General features: G+C 43.3%; 1 protein-coding gene across 1 annotated transcript in view; it reads left to right on the plus strand.

Annotated features, from left to right (window-relative positions):
- astn1 (astrotactin 1) overlaps positions 1-21,853 on the plus strand; it is a gene marked incomplete at both ends in the record, with an annotated part of 365,883 nt that overhangs the window by 315,124 nt on the left and 28,906 nt on the right. The window contains 3 exons of the mRNA XM_079173654.1: positions 10,240-10,517; positions 12,583-12,716; positions 13,110-13,261. Of these exons, the coding sequence (XP_079029780.1) occupies positions 10,240-10,517; positions 12,583-12,716; positions 13,110-13,261 (564 nt within the window). The remainder of the gene's footprint in view (positions 1-10,239; positions 10,518-12,582; positions 12,717-13,109; positions 13,262-21,853) is intronic.

The raw sequence follows: 21,853 nt of genomic DNA on the forward strand, positions 1-21,853 counted from the left end.
GAGCCGCCGGTGGAATGTTTGACTGTGAAGCATGCAAGAGGGAAAAAATGAAGTGATAAATCGCTCTCGGCCAAAGTTTCTCTCCAAACCCACCGTGATGTAGCAGATGGGGCGGATAGGAAGAGAGGTGTACCGGAGACAAAGAGGTAGAGATTAAACATGACTGACAGCGGTTACATTTACATGCCTGCAGTATGGTACTGGCTCACAGTACACATTGTATGCTCTATTGCAGTAGGTGTAGGTTAGCTTTTTCGGTGGAAGTATTTGCTTTAACCAAAATTGCTTGTTTTAGGGAGAAATTGTTAGTTGTTCAATGTCAACGTTCTCAGCAACTGAAGTACTGGCTGTACATCTGAAGGTGCAATATGTTAGATCAGGCCATCATTTGAGTTTATTACATTGACTAACATTATCAACAGGATGGGAAGAGGTTGAAAAGACGATGTCTCTTATTGCAGAGATATCTACTTAAATTAGCATGCTAACCAGCTAGCCCCCGGCCCGTCCAGTCTGTCCTCAGTCTAACATGACTGGACAAAAAGAAGAAGAGCTGCCCCGAGGAATGTCAATAGTACATCCATGATCTGTGTGCGTTTTGATAGTCTGTTTATTGGATTAAATCCGGATTTTTTGGAGCATGTGGCCACAAATGACACATAGCACCTTTAATGGTCCATATAGTAGTTACTGGCTTTGTGGCTGTCTCCAGATTTCAAAATAAGAGTTATTATATCTTTTGGTTTCAGGTTTAACAAGTAAACGCATAAACTCTTCAAGTCTTTGGAGCGTCTTAGTAAAAATCATGCTACAAGTGAACTCTGCAAGAGCAGACATTTTGGGAAACCAAATGAACCACGGTTGTCGGACAACTTTGTGCAAATATGTTTAGTGTCAAAGTTGAGCAGCTTGTGCTGCATGTCCACTACCAGTTCCTCATTATGTTTGAAAAGGTTTTACTATTGCTTGAAAACCGACTTGTTGCTGTAAATCAGGATATCAGTGGAATTGTTAATGGACATAGTGGCTTCTGATAGTGATTCATTGAGCTATGACTAATTATTTTTGTCACTGACAACTCCGGGCTATCATTAATAGCTCAAGAAGGCTAATGCTGAGGCCGACTGTATGAGATCCAGCTTGCACCTACAGAGAAGACATGCTAGGTGCATAATGGAGTATCCCAAGTGAAGATGATATCCATGTACAAGTAGACCTTGTTAGGAAAACAATAACGAGGAGACGGAGTTAAAGGTTAGTGAAAGTGAAGCTGATGAACACGTACAGAGAACACGCTGACAGACGGACGCACGGACACCATTAGCAGGGCCCTTCAGCGTCCATGAAGGAGATGTCACTAATGGGCCCGTCAGGCGGCGGTCAGCATCTCTAATCAGCACTCAGACAAACAGGGTCCACCACACTCCTCATACTGCTTTAAACATGAGGCCTCTGTCAAGGCTTCACGAGTGTGTGTGTGTGTGTGTGTGTGTGTGTGTGTGTGTTTTAAACAGTTATGAAGGTGGGTTGGATGAACAGGATGGGGCCGATTGAAGGGCCTTGGGTTGGGGGACAGATGTATCGTTACATTGAAGCGATGTTGAACTTGTGTCGTTCCCCAGCTATGATGTGAGACCAGAATTGTTCCATCATGTTTATCCGTTGATCCATGCCTGCGATCCATTCATTCAATCATAAATACCAAAACGGGTCATGAAATCTCACTGTTAATGCATTTATGAATCCTTTCCATCCACATGTATAGCACCTTCTTTGTATGAATGTGCCAAGTTTTCCACCAAAAGCCAACAAAAAAAACGTTGGTATTTGTGATTTCTCCTTTTTTTCTTGAACTGTTTGCATTTCTAATGAGTTTTTTTAAAAACATTGTATTAGAATAGGCATTAAAGCAGATGGGTATAAACGTGTCAAAGCCAGAGGGCGATACGATCTGATATTCTACCAAAAATCTAGAACCAGAGCACTGCTTTTCCTATGACAGAATTGCATCGTATTTTACCCTGAAAAGCCACAATCACAAATACATTTCATGGGTTTGTTCTGCACTCAGATGCCCGAACTGTGGCTCCAAAAATAGAGCTGTCATAAAGGAAATTAGAGCGACGGAATCCATGCAGCTGTGTGAGGGGGAAATACAGAATGCCCAGGTCACTTCAGGACATTGTTTTTGTCAGCTCACCTGGCCTGAATCGTCTGGTTCCCCATTGTATTGCATGAGGGGCCCGAAGTGAAATACTACAGCACACCAGTTAAAAGAACACAAATGTGTCACAAATCATCCATTCGTGTGTGCGTGAGTGTGTGTGTGCGTGCGTGTGTGTGTGTGTGCGTGCGTGTGTGTGCGTGCGTGTGTGTGCGCGCGCAGAGCGTCTGCTCCGCCGGCTCGGTGTGGCATCGGAGGGTCACTTAGCATAACTGGCCTGCAGCAAACACACTGGACCTCCTGACAGTGGGAGACGCATCAGTCGGCACCGTTCACACACAGAAGCAGCCTCAGACCAACCCGGCAGCTAATCAGGGGAATATCGTACTGCACTGTGGATGAGTATTACCTTCAGTTGTCTTAACATTGAAATACGCCTTTTTTTCTTAAACATTTGTATTTATTCATAAAGGGAAGTAACCCTCTGACTTAGCTAACCATGCTGTCTGACGGTGTTTATTTTATATAATAACCAGGATGTAAAATAATCATAACTGCCATTCAATGTAAAGTAGCCACCAGTCACCAGCAAACAGATGAGCAACCATCAGTGAATTATCAAGCAAATGGCTGTAATCTGTTTCCCTCGGAATTCCTTCTGTCCCCATCACTGAGTCCTTAACGCAAGGTTACTGATAAATCTCAGGTTAATTAGCTGCTCCAGCAGTTAATTAGCAATTCGTGAATTGATGCGACGGGGAAATGTGGTTCGCCCTCTGGGTTGAGGTTGCGGGTCAGCCAGTTAGCAGCGGGTTGCTCCAGGATGCTTCCGACAGTTGTGGTCACATCACGGATCAGGCCTTCAGGCAAATCACCAACCATTTATTCTCAGTTATTCCCCACAAAGTCTCTCCACGAGGTGAATTTTAAAGGGCAAATCCTAGATATTAGTTCCTAGACGAATGCTTAATATCCATGCTGCTTTCTGGGAGTGTATGCATGCTCCCTCGTGGCCCTGCCACACTGCCCTCCACGCATAGCTGTCTTACCAACTTATCGTATTCTCACACACACACACACACACACACACACAAACACATTGACAAACAAAGCTCAGTGTGGCTTTGCAGATGGAAAGGGAAAGGACGCACGCCTTTCTGTTTATGATTGGCTTTAGTCGGATACGGGCCCCAAGCGTCGTGCCCTCACACACACACACACACACACACAGGGAGATATCAAGGTACAAGCTGCACACGGCTGCACAGCAAGGCGCCGCACGTGTACACGCATGTGGAAAGAAACCGCAATTTTCCCGTCACACAGATTTGTTTATGTGTGCCATCTCGCATGTTTGAAGGGTTTAGAATGAGTCACTCAGACAAAGAAGGAAGCACACCCAGAGTTCTGTTCATCCGTTAATCTCGTTGGGTTCTTCCCCCTTTAATGCCTCTAATTCTGTTCATCACTTTTTCTCTCCACACACAACATGCACATCCCACCAAAACACCCCTTTTTTAACACTGTTTTCCCGCTGCTCTCCCGCCTTGATTTCCGACTCTCTTTTGTGATCAGCTCATGATTTACGTCCCCACGATCGTATGATGTTCATCTCAGCAGAGCACATTTTAAAAGAGCAGGTAGGATTTGCTCTGCTTTCTGTCTACTGAACAGTGGAGCAATGTGCACTGATTACTCCTGTTTCCTGACATGATTCCTCCGCGTCCTGTGATCCACCAGCACCATCTTGTGGATCCAAACGGGTACTACTCAACTCCTCACGTCCGTGGAGTCAGTGAATGGGTCTGCATCCGGCTGGAGGAGAGAGGGGTGCACGCTGGGAGATGCGAGAGCACGCCGCCATGCATTTAGAAAGAAGATGTCAGGGGGCTGAAATCACAGCACTGTGATCACCAAGATGAACGGTGACTTAATGAGTCATCGCTTCACTCACCAGAGGCGATATAATGGAGAGGATGATGAGGGTTCTGCTAGGAGTGGGAAATGAAGGCTGTAATGCAACACAAACAAAAGTGTGAACATCGATCTGCCTCTCTCCCCCCTGCATCTCCCTTTCTCCTCTCACAAACATTTATAGACTTGAAAGTGTGTTTTTTTGTAAACAGGGAGGATTGACTGGAGTCAGTCAGTAGCAGATAAGCGGTTGAGTTATCTCTCAGTGGAGAGTGTGGGATGGAAAGGGGTGGATGGAGAGCTATTATATGAATCTGAATAGCTCTGAGCTCCATCTGTTGTGTGCCATGGAGATGAGTCATTTCGCGGGTCAAAGCAGCACCGAATCCCCAGCTTCATGCCGACACACACACACACACACACACACACACACACGGATTCCTAATACATGCTGCGAGTTTCCCGTCATGCATCTGTCCTGTGTCTACAGTTTAGTGATGCCAATTAGGTCTCAGCTGGGATGAGGGATTAGTTTTCGGACCGTGTCCGAGCCGTCTGTTGCCTTTAAGACGTTGTAACTCTCAGCACCACTCCGTTGGTTGAAGTCCTACAATATTGTCGGACTCACTTGGAACAAAAGGGTTGAATTTGTGTGCGACAGAACCAGAGATATCGTCTATTTTATACCACACATTCTTCTTACTTCGTCAAAACCTGGCGCCTACATTACCCAAACTCAAGGCTGGGGGTTGACCATTGATGCTTTTACAATATGTTTATATGTTATACAATATGTTTACACTATGAGAACAGCTCGCATCACTTTCCTGTCAGCTTTTAAATCCAATAAATGACATCAAGGATGCCATGTTACCATTTCCAAAATCTAAGATGGTATCTGGTCTCATTTCACAAAATCGATATAATATTGATATATTGCCCTGCCCTACTCGCACTGCAACTCAACCGCCGACAGCTAGCTGCTATGCTAGTCACGGCTAATGTAGCCTCGAGCCATAGCGTCGAGCAGAGAGGAAGAGACGGTGAGCTCGCTTCCTTCTAACTCCACAATTCCAGATCATCAAATTTCTATTCTTCAGTCAGAGCCGACGCTGCCTCAAGTGACATCACTTGAGGTCATTAATCCAGTTTAACGCAGCTCCTTCTGGAGCTACAAGAGCTTTTTATATTGAATAACTTTTACAGTAGTGCTCCCATCACCTGTAAAGAGACTGTAATATCCATGTATCAGTTACAAAATAACCATAGCAAAACTAACCACTGACGTCACCTTAACTCTGACATTTTACACACTTTTAACCAAATTCTGAATCCAAACTAAGCATAATCCTAATTTTGTATTTTATTTTTACGAACAGCAATTACTGTGGCTCATGTGTAAGCAGCTATTTATACATCCTGCAGTATTAGTGTTCATTTGGAGCGGCTTTTCTGAGACGAATCTTGCTCTCCTTTTAGCTCATTTTATGTCTCCACCAGCTTCTGAAAAACATCTGACTGCTTCTGCAGAAAACAGAACGGTTAGAGTGCAGTAATGGTGCAGAAAGCTGAGTGGAGTGCACAGGTTAATTCACCACTTCAAGTAACACTTTTTGCGTTATACATAATCATTAAAGAAATGTTGATTAAAAAAGATCTTGATGAGTGAAGCTTCTGTCTGAACCTACATACAAACCCTAAGCTAGCTTCAATGCTGAACCCAAGATCCAAGCTCAGATGTACCTCTTAACGAAGAAGCGGCGGACCTCAATCACTTTCAGCACTTCTATAACCAAAATATGTCCACACAAGCATGAAGGCATCACACGCTCACACACACACACAGGCTCACAGAGCTGTATTTCGTCGTGTGCGTTTGCATAGATTTATTCTATTCAAAGCCGCATGCTGCTCGTCATTAGGCTCCCCTAAAAGCAGGTGCGCTTGTGTGCATGGGTTGAATTTGACGGCAGTTTAGATGCTTTAGATACATTTGCAGATTCACCTTGTAGACTTTTAGAGAGCCAAAGAATGACGGAAGAATAAAAAGGGAAAATGTAAAAGGGAGTTCTGGGGAGGATGTAGGGTGTGTGCGTGTGTGTGTGTGAGGGAAAGATTGGTTTTCTTGTTTTTAGTATGGCGATGCAGAGAAGGAATATTATATCACTGCTTTGCCCCCTCACATTTACCACACATGTATTTGCATATTGTGAAAATAGGTGTGATTAAGCTTTTCACTGGGTGAGAGAGAGCGAGAGAGAGAGAGAGAGAGAGAGAGAGAGATGACTGGAAAGAGACAAAAGGAGAACGCTGTTAAGCGAAGTTCAAAGAAAAGATGGTGCTCTCTGGTTTTGCTTTTGTGCGACAGAGAAATAGAGATGGAGTATTAGAGAGAATAACATTCTTACCACGCAGCAACAATGAATAGTTCACCTTGGGGAGACGAGGAGTTGGAATGGAGACATCCATACACAGCATAGCGCATTATCTTATGCCATCGTGCGCCCTTGTCCCTGAACGCATCACGTCCAGCTTTTTACTTTCATGTACAACAAGATTTATGTGCATTTCAAGTCCTTTTGTTCACTTTCTCCTGTTAAATTGATTTCACACGGTAGCCTTTTTTTTTTTTCCCGAGACTTTATACCAGGGGTGGCCAAACTTTGTGGGCCATAAACAGAAACATATAAGAAGTCACCGGCTAAATAATTGTAAATAATAACTGCAAGAAAACCTGTTTCTTCACACAGAAAAGCCCATGTGCATTGCTGCTGATGTTAGTACTGATGTTTAGTCTTCTAGCTTTATCCTCTTTTATCAGCACAACAGGCGACTGCAAATCAAGCAACACACTTCCCCTTGACTCCTTTAAAAGGTGTCTGATATTTTCAGCACTCACTCGCTGTTTCCCGTCTTTTTGGATCAGCGATGTTTAGCTCATCAACTGAGGGATATTTTCATCGAATAGTAATCAATGTTCATAATGTCAGAAACATCTAACTAGCAATGTACAATCAGGGCACTTCATTGGAAATAAGCTCGTCGATATGCATTTGGCCCATTTTTGGACAAACTATAGCTCGCGGGCCAACAGCGGCCTGCTGCCCGTTTTCTAGTTTTCAACATTAAACTAGAATATGGCTTGAGCATACGTTTAATAACTTGCACTGTCTGTGCATTGTACTTCTTAATTTGAACACTAGATTTCGCTGCCAAAATGAACAACTACTGGTCAGGTGAATAGGGAAATGAGGCGGAGCTCTTTTTCCCTGCATGGGTGATATTTGTAAAGTATTCATAACAAGAGCAGTAGTATGACAAAAATAACCACATGGAACACAAAAACAATCCCTGTTGGGTAAAGTCTGTGACTCAGTGATGTTCATCCTAACTCCAGACAAGTTTTGTGTTCTAGTTTCACCCAACACAACCCCTCAGTGTATGATTTAGCAAGACTGTTAATGCTTTTGGTTTGAAAGTGAATTAAAGTCTTGCTTTTTGAGTACATACATCTCTGCTATATACTGAAAATTATCAGTGTGATAATATGCCGTGTATGTTTAGCCATCAGCCGTCTTCAGACCTGGCTACCACATGACGGCTGGGCTCTGGATAGTTTTCTTACTTCCTAGGTGTTCTCTGTTTTTCCATTGATTTAGTCCAACCCACGAACCCCCCCCCCCCCCCCCTCCTCAATCTGACCTTATTTACCTTCACGTTCCTCTGATTGGTGAGGGCTTATCTGCTCATTTGTCTCGGTGACCCAAACACGAGGGCTTCTCAATGCTGCACGCTAAAGTCATCGAGGGCATGGACAGGACGCACTGGCATGCAGAGAGAGACTCACAAATGCAGCTATTCATGTGGTCTCCGGTCCGTGGCAGCATTCATTACACCTGACCCGTGACCCCGTGCTGGGTGTCATTTGTCTTTGTTTAGAATGTTAGATAATTGCTGTTACGTGCACCTCCTGGCTGATTGCCACTTAAATAAAGGGCCCAGGTGCACCATGGTCTCTCTGTCGTATGAACCAGTTCTGTTATTCCCTTTGTGTCATTTGATGCTTTATGGAGAACATTCCAGGAGCGCTAAATGTGCTCAGGGTCTCCTTTTCTTTTTCTTGCAGGTTTTTTTGTTGTACATTGTTTTCAATATTAAAGCCCCGCAGGCTTTAAGGTGAATGGGCTTGCATTTTCACATGTTTCAACCAAAAAGTACACCATCATAACAATTCCAAAGATAGTCTAAATAGAAAGACTGCACATCGTGGCTTTGAGTGGTTTCACCTTGTACTTTGTCTTTTTGATGGTTGACATACACAAAGCACAATTTTCTTTTTCTTACTGCCTCCTGACTGTCATGAAATATCTCACTGACCTTGTTATTATAAACCTTTTTAAGTTCAACAGAAGCATTTTCAGCCTCAACGTCTGAAGAGCTCTACTGAATTTTGTTCAGCGCTTCTTTTTCTTGACGTTACAGAAACTCTGTCACTCTTTATTCGGCTGAATTAAACTCTGTAACTAGTTGATCGCAGCGTTACTTGGGAAACCCATAGTGTCAGACAAAATGAAGTGTGTGTACTTCAGAGATGAGGTGTAATCAACAAGGCATTAATTACTAACCCACGCATGTAAAGAAAAGCAAACACTGCATATTGTTATTGGAGCACTTAGATTCTTAATCTCTTTTTAATGACAAGTCACCCTCTCAGGTACACACACACATACACACATGAATGTGTGTACCATGGGTGCAGGAGGAGGGGCTATCTAACTAATGATGGATCGCCCATCGTGTGTACAATTCTATGTATAATTATTCTGACAATCCATGGAGACGTTGTGTGTTTCTGGTTTTATGTTTGCCTGCTTTGTTGTTTCTCCGAAATTCTTAAAGGGTTAGTTTGGATTGTTTTAAGTGAAGTTATGAGCTAGTTATCTATAGTCAGTGTATTACCTCTAGTAGTTTAAGTGCACGCTATATTGAGAATATTCTTACCTTTTTGCTTTGCCATCAGAAAGCCCTTTCCGATAGTCACCAGTCTCCATTGACAAACACTGTATTTCTTACGTGGCAGAGCACAGGAGTCGCTGGTCTGCCTTCATCCGTTAGTTTGCTTGTGTTATTGTGAGACTTTGGTGAATTCGAACTAACCCTTCAAAACACCAAAGTCACACAATAACACAAAGAAACAAACAGCGGTTAACCAGCAGCTCTCGCTATCGTGAGGTAAAGTCACTGTTTGTGTCAATGGAGTCTCGTGGCTTTGAAGAGAGCGTAGCTGCTTCAGTTCCCCGGGCTGGCCACCATCTTCTGTAGGTAAAACACGCACTGTGGATAGAATAGGTGGGGTGTGAATGTGGGTGGATGAGACATGAAGTTAGTTTTGAGGTATTACGTGTGAGGATTTGTATGTTTATCCCAGCTTACATAAGAAGAACAAGCTTTATTTAGATCTCTCCTCTTCTTACAAAACATACACAAAGGAAACGTGCTTGAAATACAGACTGCTGTTACATTGAACACACAGAAAAGGAAAGTGCAAAAGATCACTTGCTTTGTGAAGTTGTGAAACAAAAACTCAACATTGAAGCACAGGAATTGTTCCTATTATGCTGTGCACATGTTTTGGTCCCATAGCTTGTGTGCTCACCCGTTGATCATAAAGCTGAGTTGTGTTCCATCAAAGGCAGCTCGCACAACAAGCCTTTTCCCTAATAGGTGCTTGAGCTTTTAAATTGCCTTTTGGGTTTTTTTCACAGCCAAGCAGTCTCCTAAAATGCTAATCTTAAGAAATAGTGTCAAAGTTCTGCATGAGGCATGGAAATGTATTTAGTCTCCATAATGTTGTTAGACACATAGAAATCTGAATCTGTCAGTGGCACATTGATCGGATGTTCATTGACGATATGATTTCATTGCAGCCCGTCCAGTAGATGACATCTGCAGCTTCAATACTGGACCAATGTCAAAATCTGTTGTCCCCGTTAGTCACTTAGACACTGAGACATAGTGAAATAGGGAAATATAAATATATATATTTGCCTGTGATACATATTATTGCTTTGTATTTTTGCGGTGTCTTTTGCAAAGCGCTTCCTAATCTTGTCTGGAAATATTATTTAAAGAATTTATTTTCCCTTCTTCCACTCTGTCAGGTAACTCGCCCTCGGAGGAGTCGGAGGAGCGCGACAAGGAGCCCAGAACGCTGACCTACCCCGCCTACATCGCCAGTCTGCTGGACACGGGTTCCAAGCGCATGGCGGCCGGCGTCCGCATGGACTGCAACAGCCAGGGCCAGTGCCCGCGCTCCTGCCACCTCTGCCACATGAGCCCCAGGGTGGTGCAGGGGCGCCAGCGGTCCGAGCCCGTCCTGCTGCAGATCACCAAGGCCGCGCCCATCTACGAGCTGGTGTCCAACAACGAGACCTACCAGGTGTGTTAGCCGTGTTTGTCCTCAACCATCTGGGACTGTCTCATGTCTGAAAAACAGCAGTTTCATCTGGAATCCATTGCACCATTTCCTGAGACACGATCATGATTGGTGGCTGCATCTTCTCTCCTGTACTGGATTCTAGCTTTCCTTTGGATGATCAATGAGAGTTGAAGCTTTTTCCAGCAAGTCCAACCTCAGACAGTCGATTAACTGGCGTCCTGCCATGAAATGTTTGTGACTGTACGTGTACGATCCGTCAGGGCTGAAAAACATGTTTTCATTTTGAAGTATCCGGTCTCAATCTACCATACCGCGCTGTGACTTATGTGACTGCTTCGATACTGTACGTGGTTACAGCTTCTTTACTCCAGCAGGAGGAGGAAAGGTCCACGCTCCTTTCACTCCGAAGCTCAGGGCAGACGGTTACAGACACTGTGGTCGACAGAGCCTGTGTGGAGCTTGCTATACTTAGACTGTATAGACACCACAGGCAACATGTTGTATTGATATTACATATACAGTAATTACAATCTATATATATCCATCTCTGATGATGATTAATGCCTCCGCGCTGGCGACCGTGCAGGGAATGTGTTATCTCAGAAACGCATTGAGGGAATATGTTTCCAAATTTGGCCCAGACGTCCACTCGGACTCAAAGATGAACTCATAAGAATCACTGTGACCTCACGACACTCGTTTTTTTTACCACAGCACAGCACTTCATATGCCAACTGTGACAATGTTTGTGAGCTTTGTCAGCAGCTTTGCTGTAGTTTTCACCGTTAGCACTGTTAGCTGCGAGCTGCTGGCTCAGCCGTCACCATGTTGAGAGCTGTTTGGAGGCAGTAGAAATGGTCACAATCTGATATAGCAGCTTTAAGGAGCAGTAGAATTTTCTTAACACATGTAGAAACACTTATCCGGTTCCTGGACGTGATGCAGGGAAGTGAAGAAGGTTTTGGTTTTTAACGTGGAAGTGAACATGAAGGCCAGGCAATGGTTAGGCCGCGTTTACCCTTTATAAGTTGATGTGCAGTGGAAGCCTGGGAATACTAGAGCAGATGACCTTTTTTTTTATCATTTTGTGGAGCAGTTGCTGCTCCTTCTGTACGGAGGTGTGCGTGGTTGCGGAGCCTGGAGTGATGGGGTCGTGACGTGAATGGCCTCACAGCGCTGAATTGTGACAAGTTTCCATCCAGTGAGGGACATAAAAGTCTCAATACCTGGATCTGATTTAGGACCACATATGAAAGTGGCCCATATCAGAATTGCAAAGATCAGATTTCATGTGATGTGTGCTGTTCACACTGTTGTGTGTCAATTATGCGCAAAATCACATTTGGGCCACTTTTGCCTGCAGTGTGAACATAGCCTGAGGGACATCCTGTGGCGCTTTAGACCTCTAGTAGCGCTATAGAGCTACTTCTATTGTTTGTATGTCGTGTGCACAACACAATACCCGCGCCAATGTTTTCTCTCCATTCCACTGATCTACGGGCCAACATATGCTGCAATGCACCAACAAAGACAGGGAGGGCGAGAGACTGCGAGCTGGTGAACATAGATATAAATGGTAAATGGACTGCATTTATTTAGAGCTTTTCCAGTCTACCGACCACTCAACACATGCCAATATGCACCCACAGCGATGGCAGAGGCAGCAGCGCGAGGTGCCAACCGGCTCATCAGGAGCGGTTAGGGGTCCAGAGTCTCAACCAGGAGCCTTGTGATCGCTAGGCAACCGCTCTACCTCCTGAGCCATCAACAATGCTGCATTTTTAAATACCGAAATGAGGGAGGAAACATACTCAACACATTTGTTCGAGCTTGATTGAGTAACATGGAAACATGTTCGTTTGCATGAGGACATTACTGGGCGCCTGTAATATTGTATGTATGTATTTACATTTGAATATTGCCTGTACCAATATGACATATGACATGTGCTTTGAGTTTAGGTTTGATGTTTGTTTTCTCTCTCTCTCTCTCTCTCTCTCTCTCTCTCTCTCTCTCTCTCTCTCTCTCTCTCTCTCTCTCTCTCTCTCTCTCTCTGTCTCCGTAGTCTCTACAGGAGGCGATGATGAGCATGCTGTGGTGTTCAGGGAAAGGTGACGTCATCGATGACTGGTGTCGGTGTGATTCCAGTGCTTTCGGCGCAGACGGACTGCCCACCTGCGCCCCTCTTCCACAGCCTATGTTAGTAACTTCATAAAAAGGATCTTTCTCCAAACTGGTACCATCCGTCGTTTAACTGGCAGACCTCCATCTCATGCCGCGATGGTCTCGAGCCATCAGGATGCACGTGTACACCGGTTTTTATTGCCGTCAAATATTACAGCCATGGGTGGATTGCTGAATGGTTGGGGTGGGGGTCTTAAAATGTGTCCACTATTAATTAAAGCGTGGGATCAATGAAAGGATCAGCTGCATTGATTGGTTATCATGCAAAATCGGCTGTATTTTCTGTTGGCCCGACGTGTTTGTGTTTGTGGCAGAATGTCTTTTCACTGTGACGCAGTTAACCGGGAATAATGTTAGCCGCCGGTTGAGACCGGCTCGATGACAGCATCTCTGTCACTCTGTTGCCAGGCTGAAGCTGTCGTACACCTACGAGCCCAGCAGCTCATTGGTCATCATGGAGTGGAACCACACCGAGCCGCCAATCGGCGTGCGGATCGTTGATTACCTCATTAGCCAGGAGAAGGTGACGGAGAGGACCGACCACTCCAAAGTTGAGACAGGTACGTCGGCGCAGAGCGGCCCACATCCAGAGTTTTGACCGTTGATGATGATTGAGGACCAACAATTGTAAATTGGCTAATGTTGCCAGGCAACCAGGTATGCCAGTTTTAGTAATGGTTAGTGAAAAAAAAAAAATCTGAATCAGATATATTCATTCTAGACTCGAGCAGTGACCATCGTTCTCTTGGATTGGATTTAGCTCAAACCATAAACCCGCCAATTTGTCAGCACCATGTGGCGATATGAGCCTAATTAGTTTTATCTCGTCTATTAAACCGACTGGAGGAAAGCTCGTCATTCTGCCGCTCTACAGTTTGCAACCCTGTACTTCAGGAAACCTTCTCCTACAAAAGTAATCAATGAATGAACTCAACAATACCAGTGGTCCGTCTGAAACACGTGTGCATTACATAGCCGTACATGCAGGCCCAGATTCACACATCACTTCATTTGTTATGGTCCTAATTCTGTTGTAGTTTTTAAGGCCTCCACAAGATGGCGTTCACCAGTAATAATGGTAATGGGGACGTGAAGTAGTCATTTAAAGTATTTAGTTTGTTTATTAGACAGATTTCATAAAATATGTCATACTCAATTAATGTAAAGCAGTTTTATCTGATGTTCTACAGTAATTGCTTTCAGAAAAGGGAGTCTTGCAATTTGTCATAGTGGTTGTGACAAATTAGCCACATGACAGCATGAAACAGTCAACTGTGTGTTAAAGTGATTTCAAAGGGTTTTATCTGTTTGCACACTTTAATCCTTGAGGATTAGTGTTTTGTTTATTCTGCTGTTTTCCCTCGTGTTTTCACTAAAAGGAGGAAATCATATAAGCAGCCACAGGAGGTGTGTGTGTGTGTGTGTGTGTGTGTGTGTGTGTGTGTGTGTGTGTGTGTCTGTGTGTGTGTGTGTGTGTGTGTGTGTGTGTGTGTGTGTGTGTGTGTGTGGGTGTAGCTCTGTCATCCATAACAGACGGACCTATATGAATGGGAGCTGGAATCACAAGGGGCAGTTTATTTTAGCAGTAATGAACCAAATCTATAATGGAGACTGTTACAGTTCCCTGCGAGGACCAGAGTTTCTTGTAGCTTAATGAGAGAACGAAGTGTATTATTTGGAGCGGTGAGCATCCTTAATCAATGCAGCATATTCAGATGGGAGGAGAGCAGTGCTATTACAGAGGGAGATGAGATATAGGTGCAGCTGTAATGTTCTCTATAGCCGTTTGTGTTCTTTAAAAGAACTTGCACGGTAACATAACTTATTTCAGTCAGTATTTCCAAGATTTACTTCTATGATCAGAGGGCATTCTCAATCATACTGGATGGTGCTGAAGTGCAACAGGATTTCTGTCCATTCCGGCCGTGGAGATGCACGTTTCTGGAATGTTTCTGAATAAAACACAGAGGGAGGAGTGTGGATATATTTAAGATAAGATTATCTTATCTTAAATATATCCACACTTCTCCATTTTACGGGTGGAGAATCAAAGCAGGCATTAGTGACGGCTGTGTGGCTCCTGTACATATATCTGTACGTGTTTTTGGTCACACAAAGACTGTTATACGGTCAAACTGAAGTTCACTGTGCTGCATAGCATGCATGGTGGAATAACCCCCGGATCAACCTGAATGCATCCTCCCATAACCTGCTGCTGTGAGTCATGTCCCTGATTTCAGTTATTGTTTACCTTCTTTGGAGGTCTTTTTTAATAGAAAGCGTAGATTTTAGTGTACAAGCAGGATTTCAACACTCTCTGTAAAACCTGGAAAACAGTTCACAGATTTTCCAACTCATTGAAAGCACAACATGAAAGAAAGCGGAAGATCATCATGTGGTAAAGGTATAGAGTCAATCATATAACTACCATGTAATTCAAATAGGATCCCTCATTGGGACGAACCCACTGAACCTTTTTCATCTTGTTTAGCATGTTGTTTTAGTTTTCAGGCCCACACAATCTAAACCTGATCGCTGCTTTCAGTCACTGTATTCTACCTGCTTAGCACCGGACAGCAGACAGACAAAGTCAGCATCTAGTTAGTGAATATAGTGGCGCATCTTTTTGTCAGGAGATGACGGAGACCAAAACAGAGTTAAAAGGGGAGTGTATGTAAATGACACTTCCACAGAGAAGAACATATTCATTAGATCATCACTGAAAATGTCCTAGAAAAGTCCTGGGAAATGATGTTAAAAAAAGAAAATCAGATTTATTGCTTCGTTATTCAGTATGTCACTGCATGGCTCAGTTAACCTAGTTGGCTACACGGACACAATAATTGGCTGGGTCCCTGTTTACTCCCTGTATGTCTCCCTCACTGCTCATTATGTAAAGTATTTCTCTTCTGTAATAAAACATATATGCAGGTTAACTTTGTGGTCATTTGAGCGCAGTATCATCTTGAAACTAGATTTCCACACACAGGGACTCAGTGAGCCTCATCATTACCAACCTACAGGCCCTCTTCATGTCAGCTGATGGTGTGCATAAGTGGTACACATTCCTGTATTTCTAAACTTAATTACCATTACCACAAACAAATAGCCGTATTAAAGCTGGGGCTTTTGTGGCCCCACTTTGCCAGGGTGGTAATGCAGCTTTACCGTCAGTAAGCTCATGCTTCTTCCTTGTGGGAGTAAAGAAATGGAAAGTGTACCGTCAGTGGAACCTCTGTGCCAATGTATAGTGAAATGTAGGGGAGATTCTTTTCCAAACAGCACTGAAATATCACTTTAACGGCAAAGGTGACCTTTCAGTTTACGTTTTTGGAATTTTAGAACGTTCTTTCTTCACCCTTTAAAGAGCTCACCATTACCACTGTGTTCCACAGCCCAAGAAAACTAATGTTTGTCCCGTCCCCTAATCTGCGCTGTCAGAGCGATAAACAGGGAAGATGAAAAAATGGTGGATGCTCCAGCATGACTTTCTGCGGATGAGAGAACATTTTGGGGCCTCGATATATTGTTTACTGAAGACTTAAAGTTCAAACAAAGTTCTTATCTGGCCACAAAGTCAATCTTTCGGGGCATCAGAATGGTGCTTTGGTCCAACATCAAAGTTTACAGTTTTTGGAAAGACTTAATCACGATCAGACGTATTGAAAGAAACAATTTCTTTGAGACGCAAACAGGAACTGCTGCAGTCTCGAGTACCGATGAAGTTGTTATCACTTTGTTGGTTGATACTGAGTTGTGGAAGAAATAGTGAATGATATTCCAATCAGATAAGCGGTCTTACAGCTCTTGTATCTAACTGTATCTACCACGGAGCGTATGGCAGTGTTTTCATGGAAATTAGCATTGGTACTGGACAAGAACTGTGGCACAGGAATATTCCACTCGGTGGACTGTTTCTGTCATGCTGAGCTTTTCCAGTTTACCGATTCTGTTGCACTCTAAATAAGACAATGTGAGTTTCCATGGTGCACTTCAGCCATCCTCATTAAACTAATGGGGGCTACTTTCTTACACGAGGTCTTTACTCTCCCTTCAGCTCCATGCGAGGGTAATTTCCTCACAATGTTCCAGCCAGCTCCAAAGCTAATCACTTGCTTGTTCTGGGCCCCGTAAAGGATGGCACAGATATTGTGTCACGAACTCATTGGAAAAACAGACTCCAGCCTCTCCATTAATTGCTTCAAAACAAACTCACAGGCACACCGCTCGCCCGGGAGGTGCAATTCGTCACCGCAAAACCGAAGCGGAAAAAAAACGAGAGGATGAATTTATCCGACTCCACTTGTTTGTTGCCTAAAGTCCCATTTTGTCCATGAGAAATGCATGACATTGCACTGTTATAAAAAAAATAGCTGAGTTTACAACTACTCTAGTTATGCTGCTAGTAAAAATGCCTTTTATATATGATGTGCACTTTCATGTCTGCCTTAGGATGTTTGCGGCTGCTGTTAGTTTTTAACATACGGTCTTCTGGAGTGTGTGTGTGAAAGTCAATACTGTAACCAACACATTCTCATTCCAACTATGACCCAACTTGACGCTCTGGGTACCCATTTAGCATCAGTTTTGGAATCAGGAATAGCGGGACAGTTTCCGCTTGTTCCAGGCATAGTGTCTTTTTAAAATAAACGTCTGTGCTCCCAGGAAACGTACAGTTTCTGTTCAGTACATCCATACAGCCTCCTTTCAAAATAAACCTCCAAAGGACTTGGTTATGCTTAGGAAAAGAACATGGTTTGGGTTCAAATAAGTACATTTGTTCTGCAAAATAAGTATGTCAGTTAAGTACATTTAAAATAAGTCAACTTCCATTTCAACAGCTGTTGCCTGTGTGAAAGTGCCGTGAACTTACTTCATCAATGTCATTCTCTACTTCTTTACAATGCTGGACAATGCCTGGAGCATTTTCTTCTGATTAAGTTAGAAGTAGTATGAGAGAGATGAGCTCCTGGTCCAATAAAGACTAAAGGACCTGTACCTTTCTGCTGCAGCACATTGATGCTGGCGAGGACTTTAGTCCACCCTGAATTGCAAAAGACCTCCGCATCAGTTCAGTCTGTTCAGGCTGTTTTAAAGTGCGGGGCAGCTGTTTTGACTTTGTGACCATACAGAGACGTTTGTTGTTGTGCTGCTGGTTGCAGTGTAGGGAGAATCCAGCATCCAAGTTTCTTCACTTTGGACGAAGTTGAAGTACATCAGAGCTTCTCTAATGGGAAATAACATTGTATGTGAGGTCCTTTTTTGGCAAAAACACCCACACATTTTTTTGCTTTCTTTAAAAGGACTGGCTCTGAAATAACAGGCCTACAACTGGCCTTGAACTGCCACAAAGTCGGATTACAAAACTATTGGTTTGAAGATGTATGACAAGATTTGCACATGTGCTGGGATGTGCACCACATATGCTTCAGTTTGTACATAATGCAGACTTCTAAATGGGTAGAACTTGCATGTTTTGAGGTTTTTTGAGTCTTTGACAAAAAGAGTGCAGGGCCTGCCAAAATACCGATTGAAATTAAGTTATCCATGATTTGTTATCCGTCCCAAATATTCAGTAATAACATTCTATGGTAATATGACAGTCGTTATATATGGAATCATATAAAGAATTTCAATATAAATGAATTTGGCACCAATGCCCAAGGCCTCCAAGCGGTTTCTCTGGTGTTTTTCCATGTACTGGTGGCTGGTTTGGCATACAGGAAGTCTTAACGTCAAATGTAGTAGTGTGAGAGCTGGTAACACAAGCATGCTAGGTGAGCAGGATAGGTTATCAGGGTTCATCAGAGCACTTTAGCCCAAAACGGCTGCTGCTGGAAACTGGAGCTGTAAAACCAAAACAAGAAGCTGAAAGATGCTAAACCGCTCTGTAGAGCAGAGGGGCAAACTATGGGTTTGTCACGACATTACAAATGTGCTCATGTAGCCCACTGTTGATATAAAGATATAGCTTTGAATGTTCAGAGCAATAGTCAAAGGGAGTGAGAAGGTGAAGGTTTTATTCATGTGCAAGGCTGTGTAGCAGCACAGGCCGTGTACCGAAAGGCCAAAACACCACAGTCCAAATGAATCATTCATTTTGGCACTAATGTGCACGATAAATGAAGTTTAGTTTAGCTGCAAAAGAAAACGGCTCCCTGATAGAGGAATCGGAGGATGATGGAGAGATACATAGATGTAACCCTCTTAATGCAAATAGGAGTTTGCTGATGGCTATCCAAACACTTCCACCCACAGGAAAAGAATCCTAACTCCAAAAAGAGCAATGAGCGAGCACTGCATCCGGAGAAAGCTGTAGACGTGCAAATGTATTTGAACCCCTTCACCTTCCACACATTCGCCAGATAACGCACATGGTCAGAGGATTATGCGTTTACAGATCACATTCTGTGACTTCTGGGTGTTAAAGTTGTCAAAACCTTCTAACGGCTCCCTCTCGGTGCCAATTGGACTCTCCGATGTGAGAGATTGCCCGGTGTGGCTCTAATTATAGAGAGAGAAAGTTATCCAGCTCCGGTCAGTGTGCCTTGGCTGCATTCAAGGAAGATAGACAAACAAACACGTGATGGGAGGGAGTCTCTGAGAGCTTCCCACCTGCATCTGGTCTTTGGCGGATGATTGATCACTTTGGAGGCCGCACCCTGATCGTGAACACACAGGCAAAGGTGGCCCGGGCACGGTCGTTGGGTTGAGCTACGAGAGGGGAGAAAAAAAGACCACCGAGGGGGAGAAGACGAGCGAGGGAAAGAGAGAAGGAAGCAGAAAAGACAGGAGGGAGATTGAAAAATATGGGAGGATCTGGAAAGCCGGCTGCGCGGAGTGGTTTTGATTTCGTCTGTCAGTCTTCTGTCGTCCCGGAGAGTCAGTCTCACATGAGCTGATGTATAATTCTCCACAGATCTCCACTTGGCTGCCTCTCTCTCTCCCCCGGCTCTTTGCTTTTCCTTCACCACTCCCTCATCTTTCCTCTCATCTCATGTCCCTCCTCTCCATTGCTTTTTCTCCCCCTAAAATCCTTATCTCCCCTCTCTTTCTTTTTTCCTACTCCTCTCTATCCCAGTCCTTCCAGTTGCCCCTTATCTGGCCTCCTCTTTCTTTACTTCTCTAGCTTTTCTACCTCTTTCCTTTTCTTGTAACTTCTTTCCCTCGTTCTCCTCGTTTTCATTTTCTCCCTTTTTTCAACATCATCCTCTTCTCTTAAATGTTATTTTCTTCCAAAAGGCATTCAGCATTTTGTTTTCAGGCTCCCATATGTGTTTAAAATACACTACATAGTGCAGGAGGAGCTCTATATAGTTTGGCTGTTTTGAAGTGGGTTTGTTTGAGGTATTATCCATAGTCCGTGTATTTCCTATTAGATGGCGGTAGGCACGCCCCCAGTTTGGAGAAACAGAGAGCAGTAATGTAGTGTTGTGTACGGGGCAGCAGAAAAACCTAAAAAATATATATATAAGATAAGATAATCCTTTATAAGTCCCGCAGTGGGGAAATTCACAGGATCACAGCAGCAAAGTGGACAGTGCTCACAAGATACAGAGTAAATAAGAAGAGCAACAAGTCATATAAATCAGTAATAAACAGTAAGAGTATCAACTAAGTAAAAAAGTACAAAAAAAGTACAGAAGTACAAAAGCCAGAGTAACTAAGTATAACTAAATAATTAAAATACTACAATATTATATATACAGACAGGGTATTTTTATTGCACAGTATGTTTCTATTGCACAGATATATCAGTTTAAATGTACGCTATATTTCAGTCTCAAAGTCAGACTTTCAGCCTTTTCAACTGTTGTATCCATCTGTGCTCTCTTGACAGAGAAAATGTATAATTTGACCAAGCAAGCAGAACACAGGAGTTGTATGACTTTGGTGAATCTGATTGATTAACGAAACACCAAATTCACACAAAAACACAGACAAACTCACCCATCGAGTTTTTCCAATAGTCTGGTGGCTTTTAGATAACGGATTCAGTCTCCCGTCGCAAACAAAGAATGTATAGCTGTCTCAAAGCACGGTATACCACTGAAGATGTTGTTCATTTAGCGTACACCTGAACTGATATTGATTATTTTTAGATGGTTAAAAATCATTGTGCTGCTGCTCCCGTACATAGCAGTGCATTGCTTTGCTTCCTGTCTGTTTCTCCAAACTGGGGGGCATGCTGAAAGCCATCCACTGTATACACGGACCATGGACTAGTACCTCATACAACCCCACTTCAAAACATCCAACCCATCCATTTAAAGCAGCTTTTTATCACAACCTCCTTATGACATAGGAACTCCTAGCTCCATGGAGTCACAACATCATGTTTTACAGGATAAGAAAAGGAGTTATGATCGATGTATCACAGTCTCTCTGCACCAGCTTTAATGCTACTTTAACAGGCATTGATGTAACTGTGTAATGTGGTAATGCACTTCAAAAGGAATCCCCACCTCTAGCTACTCTAGATTGTTTTCTACCACTACCTATAATGTATCAGTGGAGGATATTTTGATAAATAAGTGAGCTTAATATGGTTCTGTTGATGATAACGGGCCTCAGGGTTTTAATTGCTGTATAACTTAAGATGATGATATCAACCTGCCTAAACTTTAAGATGAGTAAATCTGCTATGTTTTGGATTCAGTCGTTTGTTATTTTTCAATATCTTCTCTCTTTCTCTCCAGTTTTTAAAATGTGACATGTAACAGTAAAAAGAGTGTCATGGTTTTAAAATCAGGTCCAAATGGATTGTGTCAATGTGATGGATGAGGAGGTAGTGTGTGTACCACACCCAGAGACTCCTCTTACCTGTGTGCATCCCCCCTACTCTAGCACCCACATAGCAGCAGGGAAAGTCAAACTGATACGAGAGTACTGAATGAAAGCAGAATGTCTTCATCAACTGTTGGCGCTATGGTCTGCATGTTAACCCACTATAAATCATTTGTTCTCACACTTGTGCCACTGCTCACGGAAACAGCTTGATGCTTCTTCAATATCTGAAAGATTATTTCTTCCCCGAATTTAACCCCTGAGTGGCTTGCATGATAAATTCCAGAAGGACAGTCAAAACAGAGCATCCGTTTACGGGAAAGGATCCGAACAGGCACGACTGATCATCTGTGAAAGAAACAAAA

Source organism: Pholis gunnellus (assembly GCF_910591455.1).
Source record: "Pholis gunnellus genome assembly, chromosome: 14".
In the NCBI taxonomy this organism is placed as follows: domain Eukaryota; kingdom Metazoa; phylum Chordata; class Actinopteri; order Perciformes; family Pholidae; genus Pholis; species Pholis gunnellus.